This window comes from Betta splendens, chromosome 8, assembly GCF_900634795.4.
Source record: "Betta splendens chromosome 8, fBetSpl5.4, whole genome shotgun sequence".
NCBI classification, from domain to species: Eukaryota; Metazoa; Chordata; class Actinopteri; order Anabantiformes; family Osphronemidae; genus Betta; species Betta splendens.
Genome location: NC_040888.2, coordinates 935937 through 950504, shown reverse-complemented (window position 1 = coordinate 950504; position 14568 = coordinate 935937). Strand labels below are relative to the sequence as shown.

General features: G+C 53.5%; 3 protein-coding genes across 16 annotated transcripts; all 3 read left to right on the top strand.

Moving 5' to 3' along the window:
- Positions 1-2: 2 nt before the first annotated feature.
- On the top strand, positions 3-5703 carry pik3r6b (phosphoinositide-3-kinase, regulatory subunit 6b). 9 transcript variants are annotated; one of them, XM_029158587.3, is made up of 20 exons: positions 3-71; positions 188-267; positions 1461-1529; positions 1605-1726; positions 1862-1930; positions 2003-2138; positions 2212-2269; positions 2341-2521; positions 3212-3353; positions 3417-3506; positions 3589-3766; positions 3851-3947; positions 4022-4141; positions 4236-4316; positions 4535-4622; positions 4688-4767; positions 4841-4931; positions 5002-5054; positions 5238-5338; positions 5422-5703. In XM_029158587.3, the coding sequence occupies exons 2-20, from the start codon at positions 252-254 to the stop codon at positions 5528-5530; spliced, it is 1881 nt and encodes a 626-aa protein (XP_029014420.1). In that variant the 5' UTR covers positions 3-71; positions 188-251; the 3' UTR covers positions 5531-5703. The 9 variants fall into 9 exon arrangements, 6 of the variants coding, with proteins under 6 accessions (XP_029014420.1, XP_029014421.1, XP_029014419.1 ...); XM_029158588.3 differs by having other exon boundaries at positions 19-267; positions 4691-4767; XM_029158586.3 differs by having other exon boundaries at positions 19-267.
- A 154-nt stretch (positions 5704-5857) lies between these two features.
- mfsd6l (major facilitator superfamily domain containing 6-like) lies at positions 5858-8529 on the top strand. Its single transcript, XM_029158622.3, has 3 exons — positions 5858-6085; positions 6187-6505; positions 6600-8529. The coding sequence occupies exon 3, from the start codon at positions 6609-6611 to the stop codon at positions 8244-8246; it is 1638 nt and encodes a 545-aa protein (XP_029014455.1). The 5' UTR covers positions 5858-6085; positions 6187-6505; positions 6600-6608; the 3' UTR covers positions 8247-8529.
- A 506-nt stretch (positions 8530-9035) lies between these two features.
- tom1 (target of myb1 membrane trafficking protein) lies at positions 9036-13353 on the top strand. Of its 6 annotated transcripts, XM_029158670.3 has the most exons (16): positions 9036-9196; positions 10075-10159; positions 10233-10311; positions 10389-10538; positions 10604-10726; positions 10802-10906; positions 10984-11100; positions 11229-11362; positions 11433-11475; positions 11557-11674; positions 11750-11798; positions 12154-12214; positions 12330-12395; positions 12586-12648; positions 12825-12864; positions 12946-13353. In XM_029158670.3, the coding sequence occupies exons 1-16, from the start codon at positions 9145-9147 to the stop codon at positions 13044-13046; spliced, it is 1386 nt and encodes a 461-aa protein (XP_029014503.1). In that variant the 5' UTR covers positions 9036-9144; the 3' UTR covers positions 13047-13353. The 6 variants fall into 6 exon arrangements, with proteins under 6 accessions (XP_029014503.1, XP_029014505.2, XP_055366777.1 ...); XM_029158672.3 differs by having other exon boundaries at positions 9064-10159; positions 11232-11362; XM_029158671.3 differs by having other exon boundaries at positions 9065-10159; positions 12333-12395.
- The last annotated feature ends 1215 nt before the right edge of the window (positions 13354-14568 follow it).

The window sequence follows — 14568 nt, the reverse complement described above, 5'->3', positions numbered from 1 at the left end:
CCTCATGCACAGCAACAGTGTCTGACAGGTAACAGGCGGAGAAGCAGCTAAAGCAAAGCAGGAACTGTTTGGTGAGTTCTGCACCTCGGCTCAGAACTTAGATTAGTCTGATTTACACCAGCAGCTGTTTTATTCCACTCATTCAGTCCAGATTTAATGAATGGGTTTTTGTTTTTGCTACTGAGAGGAGATGCAGCGATCAGCAGAGAAACACTAAAACGTTACAAAGACACATTTTTAAAAAGACGAAGATGACTGATCACGCAGGTAAGATTTGATTTCCTCCTCAATGCTTGGAATCACTGCAGCGAACGAACCCGTTCTGCTGGTTAAACCTGCAAAGAGCTGAACAGCTGAGTCAGCTTTTCATTCCTGCAGCGTCCCCGGTTGTAGACTTAACTTTAAGTGGTTCAGAATCTATGCTCCAAACTGAGATGTCTGAGCCGGAGGTGGTGGAGATCTGCAGGAGGAACTGAAATAAACACACAATCAGCAGGAGCAGGAACCAGCAACAGACCAGTTCAGGTCCAGGTGGAAAACAGACGCAGACACAGGCTGATCTGAGGTCAGCAACAGGGAGCAGTGAAACAGTGACATGCTCTAAACGATCAGGTGTTTGAGTAATTACTGCTTGTTTGTAGAAAACACTGCTTCAAACCCCAGAAACTAGCACTAGCTTAGTTAGCAGTGCTGGCTAGCAGTTAGCAGTTAGCTGCTGTGACTCCTACATCTAACTCACCCCGCAGAGATCCAATGAATCCATGCATGTCTTCACAGGGAGACCAGCTTTGATACTTGTTAGATCTTAGAGGCCACTTCCCTAACAGAGAGAGCTCATTTAGTTTCCCTCAGGGCAGAGAAATCAGGAATCGCTCATCACCTCAGCAACTCACGCTTCCATGGGTAACAAGCTGATAAAGGCTGAAATGAGCCTGCTCAGAAAAACCAGTGGAGACCAGTGGAGCTGAAGCTACGATCTGCAGAGGTTTGATTGGCTGAGAACTCATCATGTGACTACAGGTAGATTCCCACAGTCAGAGTTATTAAAGTGATACTTTACCACCGTTTTATAAATATTTCACATTTTATCAGCAAAAATGTGCAACAACATTAAACATTGATGGTCTGTGTCCAGAGAAAATGGGGCAAACGAAAGTCCCCCTCTACAGAAACAAACAGGAAGCACTAGTTGTAGTCTGTGAGCACATGGCGTCAGTCCCCTGAGACGTCTGAGAGGAATAAATGATCATATGGAGGAATGCTCACATATGGAGGAATCACAGTGTCCCTTCATTCTTAAATACTACCCGCCATCGTTTAGGTCGACCCCCATTGAAAATCGTCAATAAAACACATCAGAACCAACAACAGGCCAAAAGAGAGGCGTCGGCTTCTAGACGTGTATTCATTGCAGGTGTGAGTTTTAAACCGTCCGTGACCTGTGTGATCTCACTTTACAGACGCCAGCCTGCAAAATGCTGTTCGGGAGCTTTTAGAAGACATGAACCGCCAACATTCATCCAACACAGGTGACGACAACAAAATGACCCTGAATGCAACTAATGCCACATAAAATCCAAAGGTTAAATCATGGTGTGGAACAGATTCTGATTCAGATCTGAGATGGACTCTGGAGAAGAAGGTGGAGACGGATCCGTCCTGCGGCGCCGGGCTGGTCCGGGTCCTGGTCGCAGAGCTGGAGCAGAGGCTGAGGAGGATGAGCGAGGTGGGAGGTCCAGCGCCATTCACGCGAGGCCGCGTTCACGCGAGATTGCGAGGCTGCGAGGCCGCGTTCACGCGAGGCTGCGTTAAAGCGAGGCTGCGTTCACGCGACTCAAGCCTCTGCCTGTGTTTGCTTCAGGTGGATGAGACCAGCGCCTACGTGCACGTGATCCCGCTGCTGCACACGCTCCACTCCGTGGTGGTTCAGGTGGGTCAGGCCTGGGACGCGTCTGTGACCCAGCTTTAACTCGCTGTAACCGCCGGCTGTGCCTCTGTCCAGTCGGGCGCTGCGGTTCCCGCCGGCCTCCTGCAGGACGTGCTGAGCTGCCTGAGGAGGACTCTGAGTCTGCCGCTGCCCTACTCTGCGGTGGCGAAGCGCACGCTGAGGAGCATCCGGACGGAGGAGACCAAACCAGGTGGACGATCAGTCACATCTGCAAAACCCAGACTCCCGGCCCGGTCTGACCCCCCCCCCCCCTCCCTCCACAGGCTCATTGTGTCTGAGGAGAGTCACGGCAGAGCAGAACCTGATGCAGGAGCAGGAGAGGTGGGTAACGCCATGGACCAGACTCCGCCTCACATCCACATCGCTGCTTCCTGTGCTCTTGTGTTCTCCAGGGTGTTCGTTCTCGCCGAACCGGCCGTGTTCTCTGCTCCACTGGAAGCATCCGTGAAGAGGTTCTTAGAGTCCGACGCACTGGAGGACGCGGCTGAGGTCCAGAGGGTTCTGGTGCTGCGTGTGCTGCACAAGGCGCTGGGCTCGACATGCCAGAGCTCCAGAGTCGCTCAGGCTCTGCAGGCAGGTGTTGGTCACCTGGTCTTTCATTAGGATATGACTTTTTAATCCCACAATGGGGAAATGTTTGTGTTTACAGCAGCAGCATCACGGACAATAAAGAAAAGTAAACACCAGCAGTAGAAAAGCTGTGCAAAAGGAAACAACAGTAATACTAGTAAATACTTGTCAAGAATACTTATATACATCAGTAATACGTTATGCAGGAATGATGCATCAATGTTGTCTATACCTACATACTGTATTCGGTGGCAACCATTATCGTGTGGATGGTGGAGACTGCACAACAATGGATCGTGACAACTGTGTGTCACTGTAGTGTTATGTGAGTGTGATGTCAGTGACCTGCAGCAGCTCCTTCCTGCCTGTGGCTGTAACAGTGTGGTGCTGAAGGAGCTGCTCAGAGCCTCCGTGTGGTGCAGGGGTGGAGGGTTCTCCATGATGGATGCTAGTTCACCAGCATCCTTCTCTCCTCCACCTCCTCCATGGACAGAGTGCAGCCCAGGACAGAGCTGCAGCAGCTTGTGGAGTCTGACTGCACACACCACAGGACCTCAGTCTCCTCAGCAGGTGGTGCTGTTGGTGCCAACACGGAAAACTGATCCAAGCGACCGGTTCTAGGAAGGCGGATCTACCTGCAGCATCTTTGTCCTGCATGGCTCACCTGAACCATGTGTTGCCTGTGCTCCTCAGGCTCTCGATGACAGAGCGCTGGAGCAGACCTTCCAGGACGTGACGGCAGCCGCGGAGCAGGGTTTCGGGACAGGCGGTCGGGCCGCGTACGTGGACACACTGGAGCGGATCCAGGAAGAGCTCCTGACTGCCTGGACCCAAGGTGCGTGCCTGTTGGTTGGCTGAGCTCAGGTCTGAGGCTGTTTCACCCCCCTCTGCTCCTCAGACGCACCGACAGGAAGCGACGGCTCCCCGCCGGCTGCCATGCCGCCTCCACGGATCAGCTTCTACCGGTGGAACGATGAAAAGCAGCTCAGTCAGTCTTTAAAAACAGCTTTTCATTCTCCACGTTTCTTGTGGCACAGAATCATTTCTCATCATCTCAACTTTTTCTGAAGGTAAACTCCTGGAGAAGTTCACTCTGCTTTCCAGCGCAGGCGTCGACCGGGAGGAGAACAAGACCGGTGACCTGAGCGCCTCCAGGAGGAGTCCACCGCGGCGCCTCACGGCTCGGGTGGTGCTGATGGGGGACGACCGCGCGCTGGGGAGGCTGGCCAGAGCCTACCTGGCCCTCAGGTGTGCTTGGTGTCCTGTTCTCCGCCCGCCCGCCCGCCCGCCAGCAGCCAGATTCAGCTTTTCACTCTCTTTCCAACTGTACAGAAAAAGAGAGAGCAAGCGCTTGAAGCTGACCAAGAAGCTCAACATAGAGTTTTACTACGTCCCAGTGACGGCTGTGGAGCCCTGGCATCGCTCACCTGTGAGTCAGCATCCCCGGCTGCTACGAGGCTGGTGAAATATCAATGACCACACTATGAAACATGTTCCTCACAGAACAGCCCCAGTCGGAACGACGGGAAAATATCTCTGGCCCGTTTCCTGGAAAGAGTGGATCCATGGTACAAGTACAACATCGGCAGCCTGGGAGCGACCGTCTCCTCGCTCCCTGTGGAGGTAACAGCTGTAGCTAACGTTAGCGACAGAGCGGGTCCAGTCCTGAGAGTCTGACGGCTGTTGGTTTATCTCCTGCATTGACTCACCGGAGCAGTCTCCCCATCTGCTGGACACTCTGTGCTACTACCTGCGCTGTGGGACGCAGCCGGTCAACCTGCCCGTCTATTCTGTGAAGGTACAGAAAACAGAACACAAAAACAAATCTAATTCTGCCATCAAATGTCTGAGGCCGTCAGCTGTGAACAAATGAGCAGAATGAGTTCCTAATGATCAGAACCTGCAGAAACATCTGATACTAAATGGACTTACTGCACATTTACTGCCCTCTAGTGGTCGATTAAACTAATGAAAGCAGCTTTAAGGTGAATTCACAACGGCAGCGCCTGTGTCCAGATGCGCCGCGGTGACGCCTGCGTGGAGGACGTGTTCGTGTCCCAGCTGGAGGCAGAGATGCCGGAGTTCAGACACCTCAAACACAAACGTAGGCGTCTCCGTCCCGCAGCTCGTCTGTGTTTCAGGCCGTGAGCTAACGTTCACTGTTCACAGCAGCAGAATCGTCCGCTCGGAAGCCGCGCAGACAAACGGTGGCCGCGTTTGGAGGCGTGATCAACGTCAGCTACACGGCGGTAAAGCTCCTTCGCGCTCCGCGCCGGCAGCGCTGGCTGTAACTGGAGCTAACGTCACCTCGCTGCCCCACAGACCTCGCTGAGCAAACGGCACGTGACGAAGGCAGACGCTCCGATGACGTGCGGCCTGGTCATAAGGTCTGAGCCGGCGGCCGCGGCGCCAGGTGGGGCCTCGGGGTCTGAGCTGTAGGTTGAGTCCCTCAGAGGCCACAAGTAACGCTCTGTTTTGTCTAGGTGAAGATTTCCTCAGTGTCAGGTTTGACAGCGTGAACCCACAGTTCAACACAGTAAGACTTTACGCGTTTATTTGATGTTTTAAACCTAAAGTTAATTCAACATTTTAGATCTGGAAGTGAAAAATTATCCAACAACGTTAGATTATGATGTAGGATAGAAAACTATCCTATAATCTACTATAATCTACTCAGAGACTATAATCAATCAAACGTCTGACTCGGATTTCATGACAGAAAATTCAAACTCGGAACATCACCATTAAAACAATAGAGCATCGCACTCTCTCCGTGTGTCTGGACAAAGACGCTCGCAGGAAGTTCACCGACGTCCAGAGGTAACGGCACCTGGTTCAAAGTGCAGTACAGAGCAGTACATTCCCAGTAGTACATAGTAACGTTTACTGCCACTGCTTCCCAGCATTGAAGTTGCTCCGTGCCTGGACCCCAGACGCAGCATCCTGCCCGGCAGGTTCCTGGACAAAGTCCTGTCGCTGCCCATCAACACGTTCTGTGGCTTCAGCCCCTGAGCTTCAGCGCCGGTGGCGAGAGCTGAACCTGAAGTCCTGCAGTTGATTCAACCGTTGATTATTTTACACTAATATTTTATTGTATTGTTAAGACAGAGTTACAGATCAAATATATGATTATAAAGCAACTGTAAATGAACAGTACAATTAATAAATATTCTGTTACACCAGTGTCACATTCAACAAATGATTAAACGCTACAAACACACAAAGCATCTACAACATGAACACAAGCAACAGGAACAAACATAAAACAAACAGCAGCATCTTACAGCTCGTTACTGATCTTTTCTGGAGGGACAGTTTCCTCCACCTGGAGCCTGAGGCGTCCCCGCCGCGAGGGGGCGCTACAGCCCGAACCCGCTGCAGGTGACCGGCCCAGCGTCGCCAAACACGGACGGACCGAGTCCTGGAGCCCGGACCGAGGCCAGCGGTGGAGGAATGAGCGACGGGACGTGTTCCGTGAACGGGTGGATGTCCTGAACCTGCGGTGACGTGGACGTGCGCGCGGATGCGGACCGGACGCGCGCGCCACGTCTCCACGTCCTAGAACAGGTGCGTCGGGTCAGACAGGTGTTCCAGGTGTAACGGGCGTCCGGATCCGCGTCTGTTCCGCATGTTACGAAACAAAAGCGCTCGTTGTGCTGCCTTTACAGCGGCTGAAACGGGTCGGCGCCATGAGTTCAGCTGGTTCCGCTTTCGGTGCAGAGAAGTGGACAAACAGCAGACACGTTGGATGCAGAAAAACAGGAAACGGCAACTTCGACCCGTGCGTTTGTTTAAATTTTCTTAAGTATCAGCTGTTTCTGTCTTTGTGTGATCAATTAGGAAATATTGTTTTTGACTTTGAGCCTATCTTAGAAAAACTTTTTTCCGAGCAGCCGTGAACGTCTCTTCTTCCTCTTCCTGTTTTTAACTTATGGTATATGGAGCTGACGCCTGGCGTGTTCCTTGTTTTGTTCTGACCGAGGAAACGTAAGTTGTTTGATTCTGAATCAATTGTTCTTTGTAAAACTGATCCCAGATCATCTGAGAACTCTGCTCCGTTTCCATCTGTGAACCTCATTAGAAGCGAGCGATGATGACGAGCAACAAGCAGATCGACGTCAGACGGGCCCTGGTTCTGTCCGGGGCCTTCAGCTTCCTGTGCTCCGGGGCCCGGTTCTGCCTGCTCCCCTTCCTCACCCTGTGCCTCCGCCGCTGGGGCCTGAGCCCGGTGCTGACGGGCTGCGTCCTGGGAACCAAGCACCTGGTGACGCTGCTGTGGAGCCCGGCGGCCGCTCTGCTCTCACAACACTACGACCGGCGCCGGACCGTGATCTGCGGGTCGCTCGTGTGCTCGGCTGCAGCTGCTCTGGTTCTGCTGCTCATCCCGTCTGTAGGCGTGCACACACAGAACTACTCCTGTAACACGTCTGACCCGGGAGCCGGTCCGACACTGAACGTTACAAACGGCACCGCACCAACGGCAGAGGATGTGGGTGAGCAGAACGCAGAGTCCGATGACACCACGATGACACCAAGCAACATTTCTGAGGCAGTTACATCCAACATCAGCTCGGTTGATGGTTCTGAGGGGACTAAAGTGGCCCAGAAGTCGGACGTGCACTCTGGCTTCCTGGCCCAACTGCAGACTTTGGACCCTCGGTACCAGCTCTTCTTCTTGGTGCTGATGGCTGTGTTGGTGTGGGAGCTGGTGTCGGCGCCTCTGGACTGGACCGTGGACGACGGCCTGTATGAGTACCTGGACTTTGCGGAGGCTGCGGACCGCCACGGCGGCGCCAGGCTGTGGGCCCTGCTGGGCGCCGCGTGTGGCGCCGGGTCGGCGGGTCTGCTGGTCAGCCTCTTGAGCTGCCTGCTGGCCCACGGCGCCCACAGGAGCGCGGTGCACTTCTACACCTACGGCGCCGTGACGGTGCTGGCGCTGCCGGTGGCCACGTACCTGCCTCTCTACCTGAACCAGAAGCGGAACCGGGCCGCTGGGCTGCTGAAGGCCGTGCGGCTCGTGTGCGGCTCGCCCCGGGCGCTGCTTTGCGGCGCCACCACCCTGCTGGCCGGCGCCGCCGGATCGGCCGTGGACGACTTCCTGCTGTGGCAGATGCAGGACCACGGGAGCAGCGAGCTGCACATGGGCCTGGGTTTATCTGCGGCGCTGCTGACTCAGGCCTCCTTCCCTCTGCTGGCCGGACTCGCGTCCAAGCTGCTGAGCCCGGCCCGGGTCCTGGTGCTGGGCGCTGCAGGTCTGGCCCTGCAGTGCTTCTACTACTCCCTCCTGTGGGGCCCGTGGGCCGCGCTGCCGGGCCAGCTGCTGGGCGGCGTCGGCGCCGGAGCGTTCTGGTGGGCCGTGAGCGTCCAGAGCGAGGAGGTGGCGGCGCCGGGCGCCGAGCGGAGCGTGGGCCGGGTCTACGCCGGGCTCTGCCTGCCTCTGGGCCGCAGCCTGGGCAGCTTCGCCGGAGGCCTGCTGGCGCAGAGGCTGGGGCTGCCGTGGCTGTTCAGGGGGGCGGCGCTGGTTCTGATGCTGTGGTGCCTGGTTCTGCCTCTGCTCCAGTGCCAGGCGCCTCATCAGCGCAGGATCAACTACTCCCGCCTGTTGGCGGCTGACGCCAGCGAAGCGAGCGACTCGGAGTCGGAGCAGGACGGAGACGGGTCGGACATGAGCGATGACAGAAGCAACAAGAACCGGTCCGGACGGAAGCCGAAACAGTGGATCGACTGAAGTGTGTGTGGGTCAGCAGGTACCGAAGCCTCGGTCCTGGCTTCTACAGGTTCCTGTGTGGACTGTGGTGTCGGTGGGTGCTGAACACCAGCTTCTAAACAAACTGAATGTTCTGCTGAGCGGCTCCAGGAGAACCTGCAGTAAAAGCTCAGTATTTGTGTTAGTTTCCTTTTAAGGGCTCATGTTTTCACCTGTTTTAAGTGGATTTTGTTTGTTTCATTTTCGAGCTGAAGGCTCAGTTTGGGAAAGTTGAGGATTTTGCACATTAAACAGTCTGAATTCAGTTCAGTGAGTTTCTTCTTAACAGTGAAGAGAAAAATGTCTCAGCAGCTGCATGCGGATGATTTTACTGCCTTGCCCTAAAAGCTGGGAGTCAAACCACCGACCGGGTTCCTTCATGACCCACGTGAGGCAGCCTCTTATCGGCACGTGGGTCAAACAGCGCCTCCATGTGGCGCAGGGAGCGTTTCTACCACTGCTGCATTTTATATTTGTAATATTAAAAAAACACCAGAATAAAACTTAATTACATGAAACAGAATATGAATAAAAAAACGGGAGGATAAAACACAAGGAACTCAGTGGATTTTTCTTATTTTCATGATATTTAAATAAATGTAGTAGTGCAAATCACCACATTATGCTGTTTGTAGATAAAACTGTGATATCAGTCATGAACATGCTCTTCGTAAAACACTGGCCTGTAATACACTGAGCGCCCCCTCTGCGCAGGCGCAGACGCGCTAACCACCAGCAGGGGGCGCCGTCCCGCTCTGCGTCCGTCTGCGCTGCGGCTCCTTTAAACACTGACGCACAGCCACTGCCCCACTTTGTTGTGCGGCAGCCTGGGAGCGAGCTGCGCCTGGTGCTGCTGGATCCGCCGCGGCTCGGTGTCGGCATGGAGTTCTTGCTGGGGAACCCGTTCAGCACCGCGGTGGGACAGCGGATCGGTGAGCTGCCGTGGTTCCGTGACGCGCCGTTACGGTTCCGCTCCTGCGGACGGGGCCGTGACGCTGCAGTGAATGCGCGTTAACGCGTTAGTGACCCGCAGCACATCGACATTCACGACGCGTTGATTGAGACTGACAGCAGAGTTTACGCGTGACTGACGCGTCCTCCGCGCAATGGTGCGTCCGAGGCGGGCGCAGGAGGCCGGACGCGCTCAGCCGTTGGTTCGACGCCTCCTGACCCCAATTAGATTTAGATCAGACTGGGGCCTGATGCTCGCGCGAGTGTCAACGAGGCAGATGGCAAATACACAGTACTACTAATATTATTAAAGGAAATGACGCAGCACGTTATAGTCTGATGTTACTAGAATGTCACTGCATGTTATTGTAGCTGTTTGAAACCAGGTTAACTCACACAATAATAATTATTATTGTTAAAGAGCGTTAATTACTAAAAGCAGAGAGCTCCGTGGTTTGAACTGGACCCTGAAGCTCATCGGGATGAGGGAGGGTTCTGCGTCATAAGCTGGGGAGGCTCGAGTCCAGTTCCTGGTTCTCTCCTTAGATTCCTACACACGCTGAGCGTCCGTCACGTCTGCTGTCGGAGGTGCAGGTATCAGGAACGATGGCAGATGCAATGACAGCTGGACAAATGGGTCAGAACATGTCTAGAACCTGCAGCTCCTGTTCGGGTTCTGGTCAGTAACTAAAGACGAAGGAAGGCTGGCCCTTGTGGTCCGATCCAGCTGCTACTGCAGCTGGTTCTGGTAGCCTCAGACCAGTTAGGATGCCCATGGGTCCTTCCGGGTTCTGCTCAGGACTGTTTTGGCACCAACACATTGTTGGGTCACGCAGAGCGTGTCTGTCCGTGTCCACAGAAGGCGCCACCTGCTCCAGCCTGCCGTCGGAGGACTGGGCCCTCAACATGGAGATCTGCGACGCCGTCAACAGCTCGGAGGATGGGTGTGTGGTACCGGGTCTCGTCTCTCTGCCTCGTTAGCATCACCCAGTTCTGACACTCATGTTCTGATTCCAGGCCCAGAGACGCCGTCAGAGCCATAAAGAAAAGGATCGTGGGGAACAAGAACTTCAAGGAGGTGATGCTGGCGCTGACGGTGGGTGTATTCTGCCTCATCCGGGTCCAAGTACCCAGGATAAGAATGGTTCTGACCCATTGTGTCCCTGACTCCAGGTTCTGGAGACCTGCGTGAAGAACTGCGGCTACAGGTTTCACGTCCTGGTGACAACGCGGGACTTTATAGAGGGGGTTCTGGTCCGATCCATCATCCCGAGGAACGACCCTCCACTGGTCCTGCACGACCGGGTTCTGAGCATCATTCAGGTGAGGCCGGTTCTGGGTGCAGTGGGGATGGCCGGCTCCGCCTGCTAACCCGTGGTTCTGTCCAGGCCTGGGCCGACGCGTTCCGCAGCTCGCCGGACCTGACGGGCGTGGTGTCGGTGTACGAGGACCTGCGGAGGAAGGGACTGGACTTCCCCATGACGGAGCTGGACGGGTACTCGCCAGAACAGGTGAAGCACGTGTGGGTGGACATGGGCCGGCGCTGCTCAACAGCTGGGTCTCATCTGTCCTCTTCCTCCCACCAGACGGCGCCAGGGAACGGACCTGCTGCCAAAGCCCGGCTCGTCCCACCACAGACCTCGGAGCTCAGACCGGGCCCGGAGGGAAGCGGCGCCTTCACTCCCAGCCAGGTTAGTACGGTTCTGATGGGTCCGATGAGCTCAGGGTGGCGGTTCTGTGCTTGACGTGTCCGCGTCACGCGGTCCAGGTGAAGAAGCTGAAGGCAGAACTCGGCGTTGTCCGTAGCAACTTGGCCATGATGTCGGACATGATGAGCCAACTGGACCCGGTGACGGCGAAGCAGGCGGACGCGGAGCTGCTGGAGGTTTGTCGCCCGGTTCTGTCCGTCCACACGCGCGCCGAGTTTGACCCTTAACTGATCTGGTTCCGCTGTGACCCACCCGCCCGCCCCTCGACCCCCGCCCACACATACGCTGTGTGTTGTGTCATTAGCAGTTATACACCGTGTGTAAGGACATGCAGAACCGGATCGCCCGGGTCGTGCCCCGGCTCAGCGAGGAGAAGCTGATCCAGGAGCTTCTGGCCACCAACGACGAGATGAACTCGGCCTTCACCCGGTACCACAGGTCAGTGACGCCGCCGGCGCCGGCGAGCGCCAGCACCGATCCCGACTGACCCGTTTGTTGTGGTTCACAGGTTCGAACGGCGCATGACAAACGGTCAGAACTCGACCCATAAGGTAAAGAGCGGCTTTGCTTTGGTTCTGAGTTTTGGTTCCGAGCAGCTCCACATGTTTTTGTGTTTAATGTTTGGGTCTTAGAGCCACTCGTACGCCGACCTCAGCGCCGAGTCTGTCAGCTCCTCGGGTGTCGGAACCAGAACCAGCTCCATCAGCCATTCCAAGTCCGACAGCCTGTCCGGCCACTTGGCCAAACTCAGTGAGTCCGGACCGTCGTTATTGTCGTTGCTGCTCCGCTTTAACGCTGAACTTCACTGTCATCGCTGTTTTTCAGGTACGAGCGAATCAGACGACACGTTGTCGCCGCAGACGCAGAGGCGGAGGTAAGAACCAGAACACGTGATAAACTGGCAGATATGAAGCCGTGTGAACAGGGAGCAGTCGCATTCACAGAGAAAGGAACAGGAAAAACCTGCAGATGCAGCCGTTCGGGTTCTGGGTGGAGTCTGAGGACGCAGAAGCTGAAACATTGAGTGAAAACAAAGTACCAAAGGATCAGAGCTGAGGCGGAAACATCAGTAATGAGATGAAATGGAAAAAACACGAGATGAAAGTTAAACCATTTATTCCAGTCACAGGCTGCACAGACTTGTGGTTTCTCAGGCTCGTCATCATCTTCATCATCTTCATCATCTTCAGCGTTAACAGGATGCTGAACCTCTGTTGTCATGGTTACAGTGACCAGTGTGACGCCGCCGACGGACGGACGCAGGACGACAGACGAGCGAACGCTGCAGCGGTGAGTTCTCAGAACCAGTCAGCCGATTCAGCGGCTGCTGGGCTCCACGCTCCGGTTCCGGTTCTGACGTGGGGCCGGTTTTACAGCCTCTGCTCTGTTCTCTGTGCACATGAAGCAGGAGAGTCCAGCCTCCACGCGCAGCTGCTCTCCCCCGTTAGACTGGATGCTTAAGCGGGGCATGGTGGGTCCGTCCGCCTCCACCTGGTCTCATGTCTGGTTCTGTTTGTTCTGGACGTTTTGCATGCGTCACATGTTTGTGTGGCTTCGCGTCTGGTTCTGATTCATCAGTTTTTGGTTGAACCCGTGTTTGTGGTTTGTGGTTCGTGGCTCTGTTTCAGTCGACCACTGACGTCACTGCTCTGACTCCTCAGATTCCCATCAGCCAGTGCAGCGTCATGGACGATATCGAGAAATGGCTGGAGCTGGATGACGAGGTGAGTGTCTGCTTCTCTGGTTGAGTCTGCAGGTTGTGTTGTGAATGAATTAAACCAATTGTCAGGCTGAGCAGATCGTGAGCTGATCCTCTGGTCTCTGACTTGATCCCTCATGTCTTTTTGTGGTCATTTAGTTCTTTAGACTTTGTTTGACGCTGTGTTTTTATCTGTGACAGTACGACGAGTTCGAGGACTCTGACGGAGTGACCAGCGCAGGTGGGTCATTCATCCATGTGAGCAGGTGTCAGCAGAGTCCGGTGGGAGCTCTGCTCATCCTCTCTTCCTGCTTCGCTCCAGAGTTTGACAGGTTCTTGGCCGAGAGGGCGAGAGCCGCCGAGCGTCTGCCGTCGGTCAGAGCTCCGTCACAGGACGTCCACGGCTCCGAGTCTAGAAGCTGAGACGCGATTCTGGTTCTGAGCAGCTGAAGACAAACTAATTCTAATAATACTTTACTTGACGTAGGACAGTGGAAGCAAACGTTTGCACATTTTATATTTGATGGACGTAGATGACGTGTTATATTAATGAATGAATGAATGATGCTAAGTAGCAAACACTGTATCTGAACCTGTTACATGACCTTTGACCCTTTGTTGGTGTAGAAAGGAACAAAAGTGAATTTTTACCTCCAGCTTTTTGTTGTTAAGATATTTAATTTGATATTTATGGCAGATGTTGTTTATTAAATTCCAGCTGTTAACTGCTGATGCCTCGACTTTGCACTTTATGGGATGAACATGTTTTATCTGCCTCCAATCGTATCATTTACACTATGCTGATTTTATTATTTAAAAGGTAAATGTTTTGCGCTTCTCTACCTTACAGATACTTGAAGCGCCTTAAGAATGCATCATCACCTACGTATTTGCACACACACATTCACACACCGATGACACTGTTGGAACGACCGTTTAGTGGATGGAGACACAGGAGGTTTACGGCAGAGATGGTGCGAAAAGGTGCTTTAATTTCCACCCAGTGAGCAACAGAAGGATAAATCAAACAAACAAAATAAACATTAACATGCAAACAGGCCACAGCCTCCTTATAGCAGCTCTTCCCCCATGGAAATGAGGAGCCCAGGATGAAAGTATCCTGTGCCGGCTCCATCCAGACCCAGCCATTGGCTGCACAGGAGAGGCCTAAGCTCAAACACTCATAGACCAACTAAACAAACCACACAAATACATAAACATAATACGAACAAACAATAATCAACAATCTGTGCTGTTGCACTCTTCCTATTTCAATAATTAATAATATAGGTCCAAACTAAACCAAAACCACTATAAACTCCCCTACTCCCATGAAGCGTTGGCTGAGGCCAAAGGTTTCAAAATGGCGTCTGCCTTTGGGGTCACTCTCTTTAGCCAAACCAACGGAGCGCATGAGGTGAGTCAGTCCGGATCCCTCTGATCCATTTTATAAAATACTTTAACCAGGACTGTGGCTTTGACTTCCTTTAACACATTTAAGCAGTACCTGCTACAATGTGATGTGGTGATTATAGCTAATGGAACCGACCTCCATCACAGACACCAAGCCACTTGACTTCATGAGCCAGAAATCACATGTCCAATAGCTCTAACTCCTGAGCCACTGCCGCCGTTCACTCATTTCCATTTTCAGTTTCGAGACACATTTTTCTTCATTTTTTCTTGCTGGAACTGAACCCACATCTGAGTCATTCATCATTTTCCCTTTTTTTATATTGTGCAATGTTGGCCTTAAATATCATTGCCATTACAATTCTTGTGTACGTCTGTTCAATACGATACTGACAGCAAAGCTATCTTTAACTTTAAAGTCACGTGATTTGGGGGAAACGATAATCACCGTTCCACAGTACTTTCACTTTTCTTTTTGACGTCACTATAAATAACGGTTCGGTTTCGGGTGAGCGCAGAGCTGCAGGTTATG

Excerpts from the sequence above, each read along its gene's own strand:
- tom1 (XM_041071834.2), top strand. The coding sequence starts at position 9,984 with ATGCCCATGGGTCCTTCCGGGTTCTGCTCAGGACTGTTTTGGCACCAA. Across the intron at positions 10,539-10,603 it reads GGGTTCTGAGCATCATTCAG|GCCTGGGCCGACGCGTTCCG; the intron begins GTGAGGCCGGTT and ends GGTTCTGTCCAG. Across the intron at positions 12,215-12,329 it reads GACGAGCGAACGCTGCAGCG|CAGGAGAGTCCAGCCTCCAC; the intron begins GTGAGTTCTCAG and ends GTGCACATGAAG.
- pik3r6b (XM_029158587.3), top strand. Across the intron at positions 2,270-2,340 it reads CTGATGCAGGAGCAGGAGAG|GGTGTTCGTTCTCGCCGAAC; the intron begins GTGGGTAACGCC and ends TGTGTTCTCCAG. Across the intron at positions 5,339-5,421 it reads AAGTTCACCGACGTCCAGAG|CATTGAAGTTGCTCCGTGCC; the intron begins GTAACGGCACCT and ends ACTGCTTCCCAG.
- mfsd6l (XM_029158622.3), top strand. The coding sequence starts at position 6,609 with ATGATGACGAGCAACAAGCAGATCGACGTCAGACGGGCCCTGGTTCTG.